This window comes from Callorhinus ursinus, unplaced genomic scaffold (genome assembly GCF_003265705.2).
Source record: "Callorhinus ursinus isolate GAN/ISIS: 27379988/994484 unplaced genomic scaffold, GSC_fseal_2.0 scaffold23, whole genome shotgun sequence".
NCBI lineage: Eukaryota > Metazoa > Chordata > Mammalia > Carnivora > Otariidae > Callorhinus > Callorhinus ursinus.
In genome coordinates this window covers 20,862,048-20,883,066 of record NW_027397085.1, presented here as the reverse complement: position 1 = coordinate 20,883,066, position 21,019 = coordinate 20,862,048, and the positions used below count along the sequence as shown (strand labels likewise).

The following is a 21,019-nucleotide window of genomic DNA, read 5'->3' as shown; positions in this document are numbered from 1 at the left end:
ATGTTCTGTGTCCCTCCTGCATGGTGGCGATGGCTGAGGCCAGCAGTGCTATTTGACCTGGGCCTGGCACCTACCTGGACCCTGAATCCTCTTGTCCTCCTTCAGGGTCCTTTCTTTCCGTCTTTCTTGCATGGGAGACACCAGATGTCTCAAGGAGTTGCAGGGCTCGTGCTTATAAGTAGGGATGTTCTGGAGCTCCTTGGTTAAGTCCTGGCTCCAGAGGGGGCAGCCTTGCAAGCAGATTGCTCCTGTGGCTGGTACGGTGTTTCTTTTGTGTGACTGTGTGGGATTGGATTGCCGGAATGGTTCTGAAATGCGTGTTTTGGTGACCTAAATTATTTATGTAGACAAGGTCTTGCCAAAAAAATTTTTCCCCCCTCGGGGTCACACACCCACACTTTAGATGAGGAAACCCATACTAGAGATTTAAAAAAAGTTTAATCCAAGATCACACCAAGAGTAAATATGGAATCCTAGGTTTTTACAAAGGCATTTTGAGTTTTAGGTCCTATAGCCTATTATTCTATATGAGAACAGAGAAGGCACACCTGAGGGATTCTCAAATTACCTGGGAGATACTAGAAAAAATAAGAAGTCTTGGCGTGGCAGATGTGTGAGTGGGGATGGGGTGGGTAGAGGTAAATTCTAGAGAAATATGGTACTAAATGTAATGAAGCTGACTCTGTATATACTACAGCTGATGGGACCTCCCGATTGCTTCCACGACTAGGTCGCTTATCAGGTAATGTGATTCTGCAAACTTTAGATGAAGAGAAAGCTGGAGGAAAACAGAACATTTGCTTTTTTAATCCCAATATAAAACTTTCCCTTCTTTTCAAGATTCTTTCAAGACAAGGACTCTTAGAGCTCTCTGTTCCCATTGGCATCTCTGGGCAAGAAAGGGCTTTTATGAGAGGTCCTTGAGAATGCTTCAAGTTAGGGCTTTGTTTCTTGTGGGAATATGAGGGAAAGTGGAAAAACCTCCAATTTATTTAGTGAGGAAACATGATCTTCCTGCTCTTCTCTGGGGTGTCAAGTGGTAGGGACTGACAATAGGTCATTCCTGGGATATAAATATGTGCCTGTGCAGAAAGCAGCCATCACATCTACTACCGTAAGTGGGGCCACTAGCTCAGTGGATTCACTGCATTTTGCAGTTCAATTTTAAACTCCAAGTAAATATCACAGAAACCCTGTCATGAAGCTGGTAACTGTGTTTCTGCTGGTGACTGTCAGCATTTGCATTTACTCTGGTAAGTAGCCCGAACACGTATCTCTACTTTTCTGTGATAGTAGTGTAATCAGTAAGCCTAGGCTTCCAGGGGAATATGGTGGAGGGAATTTTAGAACCACAGAATGGAAAGGTCAGAAGGGATTTCAGATGCAGCAACCCCACCCTCACCCCAGCCCCAGCCTACCAAGCTCTAACCCAATAGAAGTATTATCCTTAGTGAATCCTACATAAGAAGTTAGCCAACTCACACTAGAGGTCAACATTCTTGAACATTGTCACCATAGTTTTTCTTTTCTTTATTAATTAATCTTGAGTCAAAATCTCACTTGGTAACTTCTTTCTTTTGAAACTATACGGAGTCATTCTTTCTATCTTTTGTAATCAGTTGCCAGGTTGTTTCTCCTGAGACATAGCTACATTTATCATTCACACAGTCAATGGATAGTTGCTGAATGGCTACAAACCGTTGGGCACTTGGATAAGCATGGGAAGATTTAGATATGAATCAGACACAGATTGTTTACAAGGTTCTTGTAATCTGACGGGGGAGATAAGGCTTCCTCAGACAGAAGTCACTATGATGCTAAACTAATGCACAGAGACACACAGCCAGAGCTCTGTGGGAGAACTGAGGGGCGAACAGTTCAATTTCTAGGTGGGGTATAGAAGTTGGATTCTTGATCCATTCTTTTTGAAGGGAATCATTTTAACTACAGGAAAGTATATTTGGATGCATCTGCAAAATGTATTATGATAGCCACTGTTCATTCAAAGAATAGAAAGCCTTGAAGGTCTTCCCCTGGAAGTATATAAGTATATGCAGAGAAGACAGCCACCAGAACCTTTAAAATAAGTAGGGAGACTAATCATGAGAAACTAGGTGCTGTCCACTCCCACATTGGCAACTTTGGTTTGTGCTTTTTACTGAAATTTTGGACCAACTTGTAACTTCACCAGTTTTGGCTATTTTGTTGTCTTTAGTAACTAGTGTCAAATATTTACTGACGGAGGTGGCAACAGAAAGCTGGTTGGAAGGAAATAAATATCCCTCCTATGCAGGAGGGTTTTGGAGGGAAAATGGGTGGCAGAAGATGAAGGGAAGATAGATGCATAGGCTCCACTTGTACAATTTGGGGAACGAAAAGGATTCCAGAGGAAAATGAACTATGGCAGGGTCTTACTAGGAAGATGTGTGTTCTTATGTGTGTTCTCATGTACATGTGTGTTTACATATTTGCACATGTGTTTTGTAAAAATGTATATTGTATGTATTTTTCTCATTCTCTACGCTTTCCCTTCTATTCATCTTCTATGTGAAAGTTATCTTTCTAAAGCCAAAGATGCAAAACGCAATTGTTCCATAAAAGAGCCTTGATACCTCCCCATTGCCCTTAGGGAAAAAAGTCTCAAATGCATTAATATGGCATTCCAGGCTCTGAAAAATCTGACCTCACCTGGGTTTTGCTGCCTTACCTCCTTCCCCACCTCAGCATACCTCACTGGAATTCTGCACTCCAGCTGCTCTGGAAGGTTCACCAGGCAGTGTGCACACTTTCATCCTCACATTTCAGTGCCCTTGTTAATTTTGTTCCTTTTTAAAATGCACCTCCCCTACTTTACCCTGTGACCCTGGATTCTGCCTCAAGACACAGCTCCAGCAACATCTCTCTGGGAAGACTGCTCCAACACTCTGTCACATTAGAATTAGTCATCCCTTGTCTTATGTTTCCATAGAACTTTATCCACGATGTTAGCACAGCACATGCCACACTGTGGCATGTACAGATCTTTATTGTCCACCAGACTGTGTAAGTTCTCTGAATGGAATATGCTCATCTTATTCATCTATGTATCTGCACTAACCACTACAGAGTTGGTGTTCAGTTATGTTTGTAGCATTGGGTTGAATTGGTTGGGAGCAGTTTCCTGGGCTGTGGTTGATTGGGTTCATGCATGTCCCCAAGTGAAGGTTCATTATGGAATCTACTTTTTGGCCTCAAAGCCATGGATTGTGGAGATAACCACATGCAAAGTACATTCCTGTTCAGTGAACCACCAGTTTCTGCTGAGTGCTTACTAAATGCCAGGGTCTATTCTAGGCATGAGGTACAGTAGTGAATAAAACATAAATTCCTTGTTCTCATGGAGTCTGCATATTAGAGGTTGAAGGCACAAAATAAATAAGTGAGGTTTACTATTTTACATAATGGTAAGAAAAAATGAAGTTAGAGGATGATAAATGATGCTATTTTAGGTACCTTTCTGAGGAGGTAACATTTGAGGAGAGACGTGTAGCTAACTGGAGAAAAAAGTTCTGAGGAGACAGAACAGCAGGTGCAAAGGCCCTGAGGCAAAAGTTTTCATGGGAAATCAAGTGAGACTGGAACAGAGTTATTGATGGACACAGTGGAAAGTAGTGCAGTCGTGGACAGGAGTCAAATGTGCCTATTTCACTCAGTTTCCGTTTTGCTCTGCAGCTACCGCCTTCCTTACCAACAGTTTGCCAGATGCTGTCAACAAAGCCTTACCTTTTACCTGTGGACAGCATTCTCCCCTTTATGGATCCATTAAAGCTTCTTCTGAACACTCTGGGCATTTCTATTGAGCACCTTGTGGAAGGGCTAAGAAAGTGTGTGAATGAGCTGGGACCAGAGGCCTCTGAGGCAGTGAAGAAACTGCTGGTAACTATAGGTTGTGGACTAATTTGTCAATGGGGGGAGCTTAGTCACCTGAACGCCCCCCCCATGCCCCCACTCACCCTGTTCTCACCTGTAGACATGTATTTCCCTGGATATACTCATACAAAGTTTGCATGCCCAGGAATCTCAAGGAAGGGGCAGCATTACATTTCTAGAAGGGATTTTTGAATGAAAGAGATCTGTTATGATTGTGACTTTGCATTTCTCAGCTTAGTGATTCTAGTTGGGACTTAACCACTCTGGGCCTCCATTTCCGCATCAGTAAAATGGTGGCTAAATAGGTTGGTGACTATTTTTGGAAACATGCTAAGCACATGTAAACCACTTTATTTTTATTCTTGTCCTTCTGCCTTTCAGGAGGCGCTGTTGCATTTGGTGTGATGTCAGCACAAAGCAGCAGTGGAGGGGAAGGGGAATAGTGCTGTCCTCTGGGGCTGGAACTCATTTCATCCTAAGGTGTAGTGACCCCTGAAAAGAGTGAATAAAGCAATGAATAGATTTCATTTTGTCCTGTGTTTATTTCTAGGGGCTCTATTCAGAAGGGCCCACTAGATAATTTTTCTCTTGGGTCATAAACTCCAGAGAGGCTCTTGTTATCAAGAGAACCGGCATTTTCAGGAATACATAATCATGTCTTTCTCTCTGCTTGACTTTAAGTTAAACATCATCAAGTTAGGTCTTCACTGCGTCATCCTTTGGCTACTAAGTTCTGAACTATCCTTTCCTTTTCTCCGTGCCACCATCTATGATGATGCCAGAATTGTCTTTCCAAGGTATAATTCTGGTGATGTACAATTACCTACAGATGTCAAGTTCCTTAGTATGGCTACAAAGCCCTTCATGACCTGGCCTTTGTTTACATGTCTAGTCTAGTCAATCTTTTTCCTCCCTTCCTTCCTTCCTTTTCTTTCTTGGAATATTCCTTTCTTGAAGTGTGCTGTAGCCCCATTCACACTGAGAAAATCACTAAATCTCTTTCCTGCTAACACTTTTATGCCTTAATGCAAAACCTCGTTTCTTCCTACCAAGAATATCTGCCCTGATCTGCCTTCAGGCCTGAGCTTGTGCCAGTCTTGGAACCATTTGCCCTCAGATCCACTCCCCACCCTTTCCCTGCTCTGCTCTGTGATGCTAACCCCTCAGGTTCCTAGGTCAGCTGAACTTTGGGCTGCATTCTGACCCTGGGAGGCTCAGGCAGGAGATAGGAGATGGGAAATGGGAAAAACCAGAGTATGTTTTGTTTCTTGTCTGTATCAATATCAACATACTGGTTTTGATATTGTAGTATAGTTTTCCAAGATGTTGTCATTAGGGGAAACTCAGTAGAGAATATGCTGGATCTCTCTGTGTTATTTCTTACAACTTCCTGTGACTCTATGATTATTTCAAAATAAAAAGTATAATTGAAAACCATTATGAAGGGGGGGCACCTGGGTGGCTCAGTCCGTTAAGCATCTGACTCTTGATTTAAGCTCAGGTCATGATCTCAGGGTCATGGGATCGAGCCCCGTGTCAGGCTCTGCACTCAACGGGAGTCTGCTTGAGATCCTCTTTCTCTCTCTCCCTCAGCCCCCCTCCCCGCTGTCTCGTTGCTCTCTCTCAAATAAATATTTTTTAAAAAATAGAAAAAAAAATAGTGTGAAGATAAGGAGAATGTAGAAATAGTTATTATATATAATTAGTGCAAGTTATATATAACCATAATGATATGTAACTATGTGTATAATTACATATGTAACTTTAATTTCTTTACTCCATAAATCTCACAAAGTAGAGGAAACCACTAACAACTTTATGTGATTTTTCAAAATATTTTCTGCTCATTTAAAAAAGTGTATATGGACACCTAGGACTCCAAGATGGTGTCAGTCATACCAGTGAAGGAGAAGAAGCTCATCGACGATGTCAAAATAGGAGAGCTGCCAAGCTGGATACTGATGTGGGATTTTACTCCTAAAGGCATTGCTGGAATGTTTCAAAGGGGTTACTACTGATGTTTCATTTAGCATGTTAATGTGGAATATTACTCAGCCATTAGAAAGGATGAATACCCAGCTTTTGCATCAACATGGATGGGACTGGAGGGGATTATGCTAAGTGAAATAAGTCAAGCAGAGAAAGTCAATTATCATATGGTTTCACTTATTTGTGGAACATAAGGAACAGCATGGAGGACATTAGGAGAAGGAAGGGAAAAATGAAGGGGGGGAAATCGGAGGGAGAGATGAACCGTAAGAGACTATGGACACCAAGAAACAAACTGAGGGTTTTAGAGGGGAGAGGGGTTGGGGGGATGGGTGAGCCTGGTGATGGGTATTAAAGAGGGCACGTATTGCATGGAGCATTGGGTGTTATATGCAAACAATGAATCATGGAACACTACATCAAAAACTAATGATGTACTGTATGGTGACTAACATAACATAATAAAAAAAGTTTTTTTAACGTATGTTAATGTGAAGAAAGGAAATGTCCCTGGGATTTCTATGGTGTTGGCAGCTTACGAGTTTTTCAACTACTTCCTTTCATACAAGGAACTCAAACATGAGCAGCTACACAAGTACCACTGAAGAGGGCCCGATATTGAGGGTGCATTCTGCATTCCTGACCATGACCTTTTCCTCACACCCCTGAATCCTTTCATATCCTAATTGAGAATTAATGTCCACTAAAAGATGATTGGCACATGGAAGATAAATAAATAAAAAAAAGCATGTATGAATGATTCATACTTCATTTAAACTTTCATTTATGCAAACACTTAAATTATTTTTAGTAATTTTTTTCTTATAAAGAGTACTACATTAAGTATCCATTTATTTGCATTCATTTCTGTCTCGCTTCACAAAAGTCTTAGAAGTGGAAGTGCAGTGCCAAGAACTATATGATGTTTAAAATTTTGAAAGCTAGTAACGAATTTCCACTGGAAACAGCAGTTGGGATCTGAAGTGATTGAGGTCAGAGAAGTTCCATTCCTAAAGATGAGATTAGGGGCCCAAGACAGTTCCTAGGATACGTTTGTTCTAACCTGAGAAAGCAATGCATTCCTCTTTACTATGTGTTGGGGGGTTAGGAGGTGCAAAATATAAATTATATTATTTCTTGTCTCCATATTTGAGTTAGGTGATACAAACAGATAAATCAGTAAAATTAATTTGCTGCATTTTTTTTTTAATTTTAGAAAGGATCCAGTAGAAAAGCTCTCAGGCTTTAAGTAGGTTAACGACAGCAGGGGTGCTCACAGGTTGTTAGCATCACCAAGGAAGACAGATTGTATTTATGTATATAAGATGTATATCAAGAAATATCAGCATCTTCTATTGTATTAAATTTTTCCCTGGGACAAGCAACTAAATCAAAATTATCTGATACTCCTTCATTCTATTAACTACCTCTGCTTCATTTTGAGCATTTTTTTCCTTTGCTCTGCTATTAGCTAGGTGTGTATCTTTATCAAATGAGAATTTATTTCCTGATCAAATAATAATAACAGCTAATGTGACTAACATGACTTATAATCATAATAGTTATTGGCCATTTATCATGTTCTATTATATATATATATTTTAAATTCAATATTGATTGCAGTACCTTTGCTAAAAGTTGAGCATTCTGTGATAAACAAAATGAACATGACCCATACCCCCACAGATTTTTGCAGTGTAAAGAAAGACACAGAAACTATGCAAGTACCTCTGTGACCTTGGCCTCAGCAACTTCTTGTTAGACACATCTCCAAAGGCAAGGGAAGCAAGGGCAAAGATGAATGATTGGGACTTCATCAAGATAAAAAGCTTTTGCACAGCAAAGGAAACAGTCGACAAAAACCAAAGACAACTGACAGAATGGGAGAAGATATTTGCAAATGACACAGCAGATAAAGGGCTAGTATCCAAAATCTATAAAGAACTTATCAAACCCAAAGAACAAATAATCCAATCAAGAAATGGGCAGAAGACATGATGAACAGACATTTCTGCAAAGAAGACATCCAAATGGCCAACAGATGCATGAAAAAATGCTCCACGTCACTTGTCATCAGGGAAATACAAATCGAAACCACAGTGAGATACCACCTCACACCAGTCAGAATGGCTAAAATTAACAAATTAGGAAATGACAGATGTTAGTGAGGATGCAGAGAAAGAGGAACCCTCCTACACTGTTGATGGGAATGCAAGCTGGTGCAGCCACTCTGGAAAACAGTATGGACGTTCCTCAAAGAGTTGAAAATAGAGCTACCCTATGACCCAGGAATTACACTACTGGGTATTTACCCTAAAGAAACAAATGTAGTGATCCAAAGGGGCACGTGCACCCCAGTGTTTATAACAGCAATGTCCACAATAGCCAAACTATGGAAAGAGCCAAAAAGATGTGATACACACACACACACACACACACACACACACACACACACACACACACACACATACACACACAATGGAATACTACTCAGCCATCAAAAAAATAATATCTTGCCATTTGCAACGACATGGATGGAACTAGAGGGCATTATGCTAGGTGAAATAAGTCAATCAGAGAAAGACAATTATCATGATCTCACTCATATGTGGAATTTAAGAAACAAAACAGAGGATCATAGGGGAAGGGAGGGAAAAATAAAACAAGATGAAATCAGAGAGGGAGACAAACCGTAAGAGACTCTTAATCATAGGAAACAAACTGAGGGTTGCTGGAGGGGTGGGGGTGGAGGGATGGGGTAACTGGGTGATGGATATTAAGGAGGGCATGTGATGTAATGAGCACCGGGTGTTATATAAGACTGATGAATCACTGACCTGAAACACTAATAATACACTGTATGTTAATTAATTGAATTTAAATTTTAAAAATAATAAAAAAAATTAAAAAAGAAACTGTGAGTAAACATGGGTAAATAGATAATTACAAATTATGATAAGAACAATAAAGGAGGGGCATCTGGGTGGCTCAGTCAGTTAAGTGTCTGCCTTCAGCTCAGGTCATGATCTCAGGTTCATGCGATAGAGTCCCACATCAGGCTTCCTACTCAGCGAGGACCCTGCTTCTCTCTCTGCTTCTCCTCTGCCCCTCCCCACACTGGCCCTCCCTCCTCCAAGTCTCTCATCTCTTGCAAGAGCTTCCCAGCAGGCTTCCTGCTTTGACTCCTACAGTGTGGTCTGCACAGGAGGCAGGGATCTTTTCAAAATGCTACAATGATCTTTCTCATTCTAATCGTAAAAGTCTTTTTGTATCTTTCCATTGTTCTCAAAATTAAGAATAAAATACTGACCACACCTATGAGGTCCTGTAAGGCCTAAGCGCTTTTTTGCCTCTTTTGCTCTCATTTGCTCCATTTGCTTCCTAGCCACCCTGGCCTTCTTTTTACTGCTGGCAACAGGATACCTGATACAGGGTTTTTGCAAATGCTCTTTACTCAGTTATAAAAAAATCTCTTCTCCTTCATTTTCTTCTCCTGAGTCTTCTATTTAACCTCCAAATCATTTTTTTCACATCTTAGTTCAAGTCTCACTTTCTTAGAAAACCCCCTCTAAGCACCTGTGCAGGCAAGATAAATTTGTTATAGGCCCTAAGAGAACCATGTTTCATCCTTCCTGAGCATGTCTCTCAAAAATAATTATATACTGGGTAGGGGACTGGGTGACATAGGTGACGGGGATTAAGGAGTGTGCTTGTGATGAACACTGGGTGTTGTATGCAAGTGTTGAATCACTATATTGTACACCTGAAACTAATATTACACTGTAGGTTAACTAACTGGAATTTCTTTTTTACTTTTTTATTGTTATGTTAATCATCATACATTACATCAGTTTTTAATATAGTGTTCCATGATTCATTGTTTGTGCATAATACCTAGTGCTCCACGCAGAACGTGCCCTCTTTAATACCCATCACCAGGCATCCCCCCACCCCCTCTCCTCTAGAACCCTCAGTTGGTTTTTCAGAGTCCATCATCTCTCATGGTTCGTCTCCCCCTCTGATTTCCCCCCTTCATTCTTCCCCTCCTGCTATCTTCTTCTTCTTCTTTTTTTTTCTTAACATATATTGCATTATTTGTTTCAGAGGTACAGATCGGTGTTTCAATAGTCTTGCACAATTCACAGCACTCACCATAGCACATACCCTCCCCAGTGTCTATCACTCAGCCACCCCATCCCTCCCACCCCACCCCCACTCCAGCAACCCTCAGTTTGTTTCCTGAGATTAAGAATTCCTCATATCAGTGAGGTCATATGATACATGTCTTTCTCTGATTGACTTATTTCACTCAGCATAACACCCTCCAGTTCATCCACGTCATTGCAAATGGAAAGCTTTCATTTTTTTTGATGGCTGCATAATATTCCATTGTGTATATATACCACTTCTTCTTTATCCATTCATCTGTCGATGGGCATCTTGGCTCTTTCCACAGTTTGGCTATTGGGGACATTGCTGTTATAAACATTGGGGTGCACATACCCCTTCGGATCCCTACATTTGTATCTTTGGTGTAAATACCCAGTAGTGCAATTGCTGGATCATAGGGTAGCTCTATTTTCAACTTTTTGAGGAACCTCCATACTGTTTTCCAGAGTGGTTGCACCAGCTTGCATTCCCACCAACAGTGTAGGAGGGTTCCCCTTTCTCCACATCCCCGCCAACATCTGTCATATCCTGACTTGTTAATTTTAGCCATTCTGACGGGTGTGAGGTGGTATCTCATTGAGGTTTTGATTTGGATTTCCCTGATGCCGAGCAACGTTGAGCACTTTTTCATGTGTCTGTTGGCCATTTGGATGTCTTCTTTGGAAAAATGTCTGTTCATGTCTTCTGCCCACTTCTTGATTGGATTATTTGTTCTTTGGGTGTTGAGTTTGATAAGTTCTTTATAGATTTTGGATACTAGCCCTTTATCTGATATGTCATTTGCAAATATTTTCTCCCATTCTGTCGGTTGTCTTTTGGTTTTGTGGACTGTTTCTTTTGCTGTGCAAAAGCTTTTTATCTTGATGAAATCCCAATAGTTCATTTTTGCCCTTGCTTCCCTTGCCTTTAGTGATGTTTCTAGGAAGAAGTTCCTGCGGCTGAGGTCGAAGAGGTTGCTGCCTGTGTTCTCCTTTAGGATTTTGATGGACTCCTGTCTCACGCTTAGGTCTTTCAGCCATTTGGAGTCTATTTTTGTATGTGGTGTAAGGAAATGGTCCAGTTTCATTCTTCTGCATGTGGCTGTCCAATTTTCCCAACACCATTTGTTGAAGAGACTTTTTTCCATTGGACATTCTTTCCTGCTTTGTCAAAGATAAGTTGACCAGAGAGTTGAGGATCCATTTCTGGGCTCTCGATTCTGTTCCATTGATCTATGTGTCTGTTTTTGTGCCAGTGCCATACTGTCTTGATGATGACAGCTTTGTAATAGAGCTGGAAGTCCGGAATTGTGATGCCGCCAGCTTTGCTTTTCTTTTTCAACATTCCTCTGCCTACTTGGGGTCTCTTCTGGATCCATACAAATTTTAGGATTATTTGTTCCATTTCTTTGAAAAAAGTGGATGGTATTTTGATGGGGATTGCATTGAATGTGTAGATTGCTCTAGGTAGCATTGATATCTTCACAATATTTGTTCTTCCAATCCATGAGCATGGAACGTTTTTCCATTTCTTTGTGTCTTCCTCAATTTCTTTCATGAGTATTTTATAGTTTTCTGAGTACAGATCCTTTTCCTCTTTGGTTAGATTTATTCCTAGGTATCTTATGGTTTTGGGTGCAATTGTAAATGGGATCGACTCCTTAATTTGTCTCTCTTCTGTCTTGTTGTTGGTGTATAGGAATGCCACTGATTTCTGTGCATTGATTTTATATCCTGCCACTTTACTGAATTCCTGTGTGAGTTCTAGCAGGTTTGGGGTGGAGTCTTTGGATTTTCCACATAAAGTATCATATCATCTGCAAAGAGTGAGAGTTTGACTTCCTCCTTGCCGATTTGGATGCCTTTGATTTCTTTTTGTTGTCTGATTGCTGTGGCTAGGACTTCTAATACTATGTCGAATAGCAGTGGTGATAGTGGACATCTGTGCCACGTCCCTGACCTTAGGGGGAAAGCTCTCAGTTTTTCCCCATTGAGAATGATATTTGCTGTAGGTTTTTCATACATGGCTTTTATGATATTGAGGTAGGTACCCTCTATCCCTATGCCCTGAAGAGTTTTGATCAAGAAAGGATGCTGTACTTTGTCAAATGCTTTCTCTGCATCTATTGAGAGGATCATATGATTCTTGTTCTTTGTTAATATATTGTATCACGTTGATTGATTTGCGGATGTTGAACCATCCTTGCAGCCGAGGGATAAATCCCACTTGGTTGTGGTGAATAATCCTTTTAATGTACTGTTGGATCCTATTGGCGAGTATTTTGGTGGGAATTTTTGCATCCATGTGCATCAAGGATGTTGGTCTGTAATTCTACTTTTTGATGGGGTCTTTGTCTGGTTTGGGGATCAAGGTAATGGTGGCCTCATAAAATGAGTTTGGAAGTTTTCCTTCCATTTCTATTTTTTGGAACAGTTTCAGGAGAATAGGTATTAATTCTTCTTGAAATGTTTGGTAGAATTCCCCTGGGAAGCCATCTGGCCCTGGGCTTTTGTTTTTTGGGAGATTGTTGATGACTGCCTCCATTTTCTTAGTGGTTATAGGTCTGTTCAGGTTTTCTATTTCTTCCTGGTTCAATTTTGGTAGTTGATACATCTCTAGGAATGCATCCATTTCTTCCAGGTTATCTAATTTGCTGGCATAGAGTTGCTCATTACATGTTCTTATAATTGTTTGTATGTCTTTGGTGTTGGTTGTGATCTCTCCTCTTTCATTCATAACTTTGTTGATTTGGGTCATTTCTCTTTTCTTTTTGATAAGTCTAGCCAAGGGTTTATTAATCTTGTTAATTCTTTCAAAGAACCAGCTCCTAGTTTCGTTGATCTGTTCTACTGTTCTTTTGGTTTCTAGTTCATTGATTTCTGCTCTGATCTTTATTATTTCTCTTCTCCTGCTGGGTTTAGGCTTTATTTGCTGTTCTTTCTCTAGGTCCTTTAGGTGTAGGGTTAGGTTGTGTATTTGAGACCTTTCTTGTTTCTTGAGAAAGGCTTGTGTTGCTATATACTTTCCTCTCAGGACTGCCTTTGCTGCATCCCAAAGATTTTGAACAGTTGTGTTTTCATTTTCATTGGTTTCCATGAATTTTTTTTAATTCTTCTTTAATTTCCTGGTTGACCCATTCATTCTTTAGTAGGATGCTCTTTAGCCTCCATGTATTTGAGTTCTTTCCGACTTTCCTCTTGTGATTGAGTTCTAGTTTCAAAGCATTGTGGTCTGAAAATATGCAGGGAATGATCCCAGTTTTTTGGTACTGGTTGAGACCTGATTTGTGACCTAGGAGTGACCTATTTTGGAGAATGTTCCATGGGCACTAGAGAAGAATGTGTATTCTGTTGCTTTGGGATGGAATGTTCTGAATACATCTGTGAAGTCCATTTGGTTGTCATTTAAAGTCTTTATTTCCTTGTTGATCTTTTGCTTAGATGATCTGTCCATTTCAGTCAGGGGGGTGTTAAAGTCCCCCACTATTATCGTATTGTTGTCAATGTGTTTCTTTGCTTTTGTTATTATTTGCCTTATGTAATTGGCCACTCCCATCTTAGGGGCATAGATATTTACAATTGTTAGATCTTCTTGTTGGATAGACCCTTTAAGTAGGATATAGTGTCCTTCCTCATCTCTTATTACAGTCTTTGTTTTAAAATCTAATTTGTCTGATATGAGGATTGCCACCCCAGCTTTCTTTTGGTGTCCATTAGCATGGTAAATGGTTTTCCACCCCCTCACTTTCAATGTGGGGGTGTCTTTGGGTCTAAAATGAGTCTCTTGCAGACAGCATATGGATGGGTCTTGTTTTTTAATCCAATCTGATAGCCTGTGTCTTTTGATTGGGGCATTTAGCCCATTTACATTCAGGGTAACTATTGAAAGATATGAATTTAGTACCATTGTATTGCCTGTAAGGTGACTGTTACTGTATATTTTCTGTATTCCTTTCTGGTGCACGCTGCCTTTAGGGTCTCTCTTTGCTTAGAGGACCCCTTTCAATATTTCTTGGAGGGCTGGTTTCATGTTTGCAAATTCCTTTAGTTTTTATTTGTCCTGGCAGATTTTTACCTCTCCTTCTATTTTCAATGACAGCCTAGCTGGATATAGTATTCTTGGCTGCATATTTTTCTCGTTTAGTGCTCTGAATATATCATGCCGGTCTTTTCTGGCCTGCCAGGTCTCTGTGGATAGGTCTGTGGCCAATCTAATGTTTCTACCATTATAGGTTACATATCTCTTCTCCTGAGCTGCTTTCAGGATTTTCTGTCTCTGAGAGTCGTAAGTTTTACTATTAGATGTCGGGGTGTTGACCTATTTTTATTGATTTTGAGAGGGGTTCTCTGTGCCTCCTGGATTTTGATGCCTGTTTCCTTTCCCACCTTAGGGAAGTTCTCTGCTATAATTTGCTCCAATATACCTTCTGCCCCTCTCTCTCTTTCTTCTTCTTCTGGGATCCCAATTATTCTAATGTTGTTTCATCTTATCGTATCGCTTATCTCTTGAATTCTGCCCTCGTGATCCAGTAGTTTTTTATCTCTCTTTTTCTCAGCTTCTTTACTTTCCATCATTTGGTCTTCTGTATCGCTGATTCTCTCTTCTGCCTCATTTATCCTAGCATTTAGTGCCCCCACTTTTGATTGCACCTCATTAATAACCTTTTTGATTTTGACTTGGTTAGATTTAGTTCTTTTATTTCTCCAGAAAGGGTTTCTCTAATAACTTCCATGCTTTTTTCAAGCCCAGCTAGTATCTTTAAAGTCATGATTCTGAACTCTAGGTCCGACATCTCACTAATGTCCATGTTGAGTAGGTCCCTGGCAGATGGTACTACCTCTTGTTCTTTTTGTTGAGGTGATATTTTTCGTCTTGTCTTTTGTCCAGAGGAGAATAGATGAATGAGAGAATGAAATGCTAACAGGTTAACAACGTCCCCAGAAAATATACTCTAATCAAATCAGAAAAGACCTGAAATGAGGGGAAAAGAAAGGGAAAGAAAGAAAAAGAGAAAAAAAGAAAAGAAAAAGATAAAAACAAACAAAAACAGAACAAAACAAAACAAAAAAAACAATATGATCAAATATAATTAGGCTGGTGCACAGATCAGTGCCACACACTAGATTTTGGGTGTATTTTAGTCTGTTAGAAGAAAGTGCCTCCTAAAATTTTGAGGAAAGAGAGACTTATATATGTACAAATTAAGGGTTGATACGATGAAGGGATGGAATATGACTGTAAAGATGAAAATTATAAAAATTTTTAAAAAAAGGAATTGATAAGATGTTTGAAAAAAGAAAGAAGTGGATTTAAAAAAAGTAAAGAAAGAAAGAAAAAAGGGGGGAGAGAATGTGATCAGGCAGGAGACTAGAACAAAGCCATACACTAGAGATTTGGGGTATATTGTGATATGTTAGAAGAAACTGTATCTCAAAATTTAAAGAGAGAACAACATATATATATCTGCCAAAAATAAGGGTAACTACCATGAAGGGATAGAATATGACTCTACAAATGAAAAATAAAAATGTTTTTTTAAAAAAAGGTATTGATAAGATGTTGGTTGAAAAAGGGAAAAAGAAAAATTAAAAAAAAATTTTAAAAAATTAACTTTGAAAGCCTAATGAATCATGGTAAAAAAGCCATGAATTCTATGTGCAGTATTCCCCTAGCGCTGGAGTTCTCCCGTTCTCATTGATCGGTAAACTTGGTCTTGGCTGGCTGTTCGTGCTGATCTTCTGGGGGAGGGGCCTGTTGCCATGGTTCCCACATGTCTTTGCCGGAGGCGGAATTGCCCCGCCCTTGTCGGTCCGGCCTAAGTAATCTGCTCGGGTTTGCTCTTAGGAGCTTTTGTTCCCTGCAAGGTTTCGGTATAGCTTTGGAGGACGAGAGTGAAAATGGCGGCCTCCCAAACTCCACCCCGGAGGAGCCAAGAACTCGGGGCCCCATTCTTCAGTGCGCCCCCAGAGAAAAGCAGTCAGTCACTCCTGTCTCCCTGGTCTCCGGCCGCACTCCCTGCTCACCCGGCCTGTGACTGAGTGTTTCTATCTCTGGCACCCAACCTGGTGTCGAGTCTCCAAACCCAGCAGATCCCTGCGGTGCGCTCCCGCGCCGCTCCTCCCGGGGGAGGAAGGGGAGTCTCCCCGGATCTGACGCTTGTTGGGTCCCTGCTGGAGGAGCAGTGGCCCGACTGTCACCAATCACAGTTTATGGCAACCCAAGCTGAGAGCCCATGCCTCGGCTCCGTCTCTGCAGCTGGCTTCCCCGCTCCGATACCTGGGAGCTCTGCCGCACTCAGGCACCCCCGGTGTTTCTGTGACCCCGAGGGTCCTGAGACCACACTGTCCCGCGAGGATTCCACCCCAAGCTTAGCCACTGCAGCTACGTTCCTCAGCGGAGCTGACTTCTAAAAGTTCCAGTTTTGTGCTCCGCGGCTCTATCACCTGCCAGAAGCGGCTGACAGAGGCCGCCTCCCCCACTGTCTATCCTCCCAAATATCACCTCAGATTCACTTCTCCGCACGTCCTACCTTCCAGAAAGTGGTCGCTTTTCTGTTCAGAGAGTTGTTGCTATTCTTTTCTTCGATCTCCTTTTGAGTTTGTAGGTGTTCAGAATGGTTTGATCCCTATCCAGCTGAATTCCTGAGACCGGATGAAATCCAGGTCTCCTACTCCTCCGCCATCTTGCTCCACCCCTAACTAACTGGAATTTAAGTAAAAACTCATGGGTGCCTGGGTGGCTCAGTTCGTTAAACATGTGCCTTTGGTTCAGGTCATGATCCCAGGGTCAAGCCCCAGATTAGCCTCCCTGCTCAGCGGCGAGTCTGCTTCTCTCTCCACCCCTCTCCCTGCTCATGCTTGCTCTCTCTCTCTCTCTTTCAAATAAACAAATAAAATCTTTAAAATTAAATAAAAACTTTAAAAAATTATATACTTGTAAATGATTGTGTGATTGTTGCTTACATCTCCTACTTGTTTGTGAGCTCCAACGAGGCAAAGTCCAGTACCTAGAATAGTAAAGGAGCATGGCAATATTCTCTTAAGTATTTTATGAGTGACATAAATTAACATACATCTGTTAGATGACCCATTTCCTAGATATTCTAGGATGTGTTTTATTTAACAAAAGGGTAGGAGATTGCATTACCTTCCTTAGGTTTCTAGCATCAGCCTGACTTTAAGTTATAACACTACATTCTTCATCCACAGTGGTAAGAAGATTTTACTGATAGTATGAAAAGCCAGAGGTCTCCCTTATTTCCTGTTACTTTACCTCGAGTTAGAGGTGGATAAGTAGCAGATTTGGCTTACCCAAGGTAGCTCAGTACCCACATAAGCCAACTAAGAATATGACACTGCCAAGTATGAGACAGGGTTGAATACATGGTAAGGGACAAATAAGTACTTCAAAATCTATCTCATAATTCTAGAAAATTCAAACTAATCAATAGTGTCAAAAAGTAAATCAGTGGTTGACTGTAGATAGAATAGGATATGGTGGGAGGGAGGGATGAATTATAAGTGGCATGAGAAAGCTTTTGGGGGGTAACAGGTGTATTCATTATCTTGATTGTGGGGATGGTTTTGTGGGTATATACATATGTCAAAACTTCAAGTTATACAATTTTATGTATATTAACTGTAAATATGTCGAGTAATTATATATCAGTTGTACCTCAGTAAAGTTGTAAAAAGTTACTCAGATACTCTAAGATATTGACCTAAGCTGATTTTTGTCAATAAAGTGTCAATTCAGGTCAGTAAGAGAATTACTGTCTTTTGAAGGTAGCAACATCTATTACAGTATTTAAAAGTTTGAAAAATGTCCTTTGATCTAGCAATTCAGTTTTTGGAAATCTTTTATGAAGAAATAAAAACATCGGTGCACAGGTTTATATGTATAAAGATGTTTATTGCAGCGGTCTCTGAAGGGCCAAAAAAAATGGAAACAATATGAATTATGAATGCCAACAATAGGGAAAAATGGTATCTCAAATTACGAGCACTCAAGTCGATTCTTTTTTTCTTTTGAAAGATTTTATTTTATATTTATTATCTTTATTTCAATATCATTTAATTGTAAGTTTATATAATTTATATAATTTTATTTTTAAAAATTCTTTATTTTTTTCACAAAATTTTACCTTTATTTTACTAAAAACTTTATATAACATTTTTTTAAATTTTATTTTATTATGTTATGTTAATCACCATACTACTGTATCATTAGTTTTTGATGTAGTGTTCCATGATTCATTGTTTTCTTAGTTAACACAGTGTATTATTAGTTTCAGGGGTAGAATTTAGTGATTCATCAGTTACATATAACACCGTTGCTCTGTACATCAAGTGCCCTCCTTAATGCCCATCATCCAGTTACCCCATCCCCCACCCACCTCCCCTCCAGCAACCCTCAGTTTGTTCCTAGAGTTAAGAATCTCTTACAGTTTGCCTCCCTCTCTGTCTGTATCTTACTTTATTTTTCCTTCTCTTCTCCTGTGTTCATCTGTTTTGTTTCTTAATTTCCACATATGAGTGAAATCATAAGGTATTTGTCTTTCTCTGACTGACTTACTTCACTTTAGCATAATACCCTTAGTTCCCATCCATGTCATTGCAAATGGTAAGATTTCATTCTTTTTGATGGCTGAGTAATATTCCATTATATCTATATCTATGTCTGTATCTGTATATATCTCACATCTTCTTTGTTCATTCATCTGTCAGTGAACATCTGGGCTCTTTCCATAGTTTGAATATTGTGGACATTGCTACTATAAACATTGGGGTGCATGTGTTTTTATCCTTTGGATAAATACCTAGAAGTGCAATTTATGGGTTGTAGTGTAGTTGTATTCTTAACATTTTGAGGAACCTCCATACTGTTTTCCAGAGTGACTGCATCAGTTTTCATTCCCACCAACAGTGTAGGAGGGCTCCCCTTTCTCTGCATCCTTGCCAACATCTGTTGTTTCCTGAGTTGTTAACTTTAGCCATTCTGACCAGTGTGAGGTGGTATCTCATTGTGATTTTGATTTGTATTTCCCTGATGCCGAGTGATGTTCGGCACTTTTTCGTGTGTCTGCTGGCCATTTGGATGTCTTCTTTGGAGAAATGTCTGTTCATGTCTTCTGCCCATTTCTTGACTGGATTCTTTGTTTTTCTGGGTGTTGGGTTTGATAAGTTCTTTATAGATTTTGGATACTAGCCCTTTACCTGATATGTAATTTGCAGATATTAAAGATTTTATTTTTAAGTAATCATTACACCCAACATGGGGCTTGAACTCAACCCTGAGACTGAGTCACATGCTTCACTGACTGAACCAGCCAGGCACCCCTCAAGTAGATTCTTAAAGATTTGTATTAATTACCTGAAGTAAATACCATGAGATGTTGTTAATAAGAAAGGCAAACTAAAGAGTAAAGTGCACACCCCAAACTCTCTCCACATACACGTTTGAATGGACAGGAAGAATGGAGTCAATATTAGTTGCTATGAGGGCTGGTTTGGGGATAATGGTGTTAGAATCAGAGATGGGTAACTTTTAAAAATTGTACCCCTGAAACAAATAATATATTACATGTTAATTAATTGAATTTAAATTAAAAATCCAAAAAATATATATACATTTTCTCCACTGTCCCCTCATTTTCCCCCTGGCATGAGCACATGCTGCTTTAATAATTTTTTAAATATTTATTTATTTGGGTGGGGAGGGGCAAAGGGAGGGAGAGAGAGAATCTCAAGCAGACTCCCTGCTGAGTGCGGAGCCCCATGTGAGGGTTGATCCCATGACCCATGAGATCATGACCTGAGCCAAACCCAAGAGTGGGATGCTCAATGGACTGAGCCACCCAGGTGCCCCTGCTTTAATAATTTTTGAAGCAGAATTTTGAAGAAAACATTTTATCAACACATATTTGTCAGTTTCCCTCCCTCTCAAAATAAAAACAAAAATAACAAAAGGAAATGCTATCACAGAAAAGCAGTGCAGTAAAAAGCAGGGATTTCAGGCCCACACAGATTTTCATCCAAGCGCAGGCTCCAGCATTAATGATCTGAGTGGTTTGAATGGGTTCCTTAAACTTCCAGATTCTCAGATTCATTATTTTAAAATGGAATAATAATATGTAATTTTTGTACTTGATGTGAAGATTAAAGGAGATAACGTTTATGAAGGACCAAACCTGGGAAATGTCCCAATGATATCTGTTTCTTTGCTGTGTTAAGTAGCTTTTGCAAGGCCATCCTTGAATGACAAGCCTTGTCACAGTCTGAGCTTTGATTTAAGCTGTCTTCTCTGCCCTTCCTCTCCCATGTCTCCAAATCTTTCCCCACCTATCAAGATACAGCTCAAATGTTACTATCTCCGAAAAGTCTTCCCTGACCTCCCAAGGGAGCATTAATGGCTCTTTGTCCTGGTTCCCATGCTGCCATGTCTGTGCCCCCTTTATATGATACCATGCTGAATGCAGTTAGTTAATTATATGCTTATATCTTCTGTATCAAGTTGGTGAGCTACCTGAAGTTCAGAACCACGAGACCTTCAACTTTGCATCCTCGCTTTCTTGTTCTCAGGCAGATGTTCTTTGATTTCAATTTCTTTAATTAATACAGAAAACAACAAATACTTATTGATCAGCTACTGTCTTCCAGACACTGTTCTAATTGCTCGCTATTGTGCCAGGAATATTGAGCAAAAGGCAAAATTCTTGCCTCATGGAGCTTACATTCTATTGCGGCTGGAGAGAAAAAGGAACAAAACATATAAACAACTTTTAACACTGTGTTAAAATATGTGTGAAATGGAGGGAAAAAATGCAGCAGCCCAAAGCAGATAAGAAATGTTGGGTCAGAGGGTACGATTTTAAGTTGATTTTAAGTTGAGTGCTCAAAAAGTTCTCACTGGGAAGGCAATCTCTGAGAAAAGACTTCTATAAGTGAGGGGGCAAGCCATGTGGCTGTCTTGG

The 21,019-nt window shown here is 40.1% G+C and overlaps 2 protein-coding genes across 2 annotated transcripts; both read left to right on the top strand.

Annotated features, from left to right (window-relative positions):
• Positions 1 to 1,198: 1,198 nt before the first annotated feature.
• On the top strand, positions 1,199 to 4,413 carry SCGB3A2 (secretoglobin family 3A member 2). The gene is given in 4 exon segments (XM_025892359.2): positions 1,199 to 1,253; positions 3,712 to 3,764; positions 3,766 to 3,915; positions 4,291 to 4,413. Coding segments are annotated over 4 exon segments (282 nt in total). The 3' UTR covers positions 4,315 to 4,413.
• A 1,379-nt stretch (positions 4,414 to 5,792) lies between these two features.
• LOC112839415 (ATP synthase F(0) complex subunit f, mitochondrial-like) lies at positions 5,793 to 6,503 on the top strand. The gene is made up of 2 exons (XM_025892333.1): positions 5,793 to 5,916; positions 6,475 to 6,503. The coding sequence occupies exons 1-2, from the start codon at positions 5,793 to 5,795 to the stop codon at positions 6,501 to 6,503; spliced, it is 153 nt and encodes a 50-aa protein (XP_025748118.1).
• Positions 6,504 to 21,019: the final 14,516 nt, after the last annotated feature.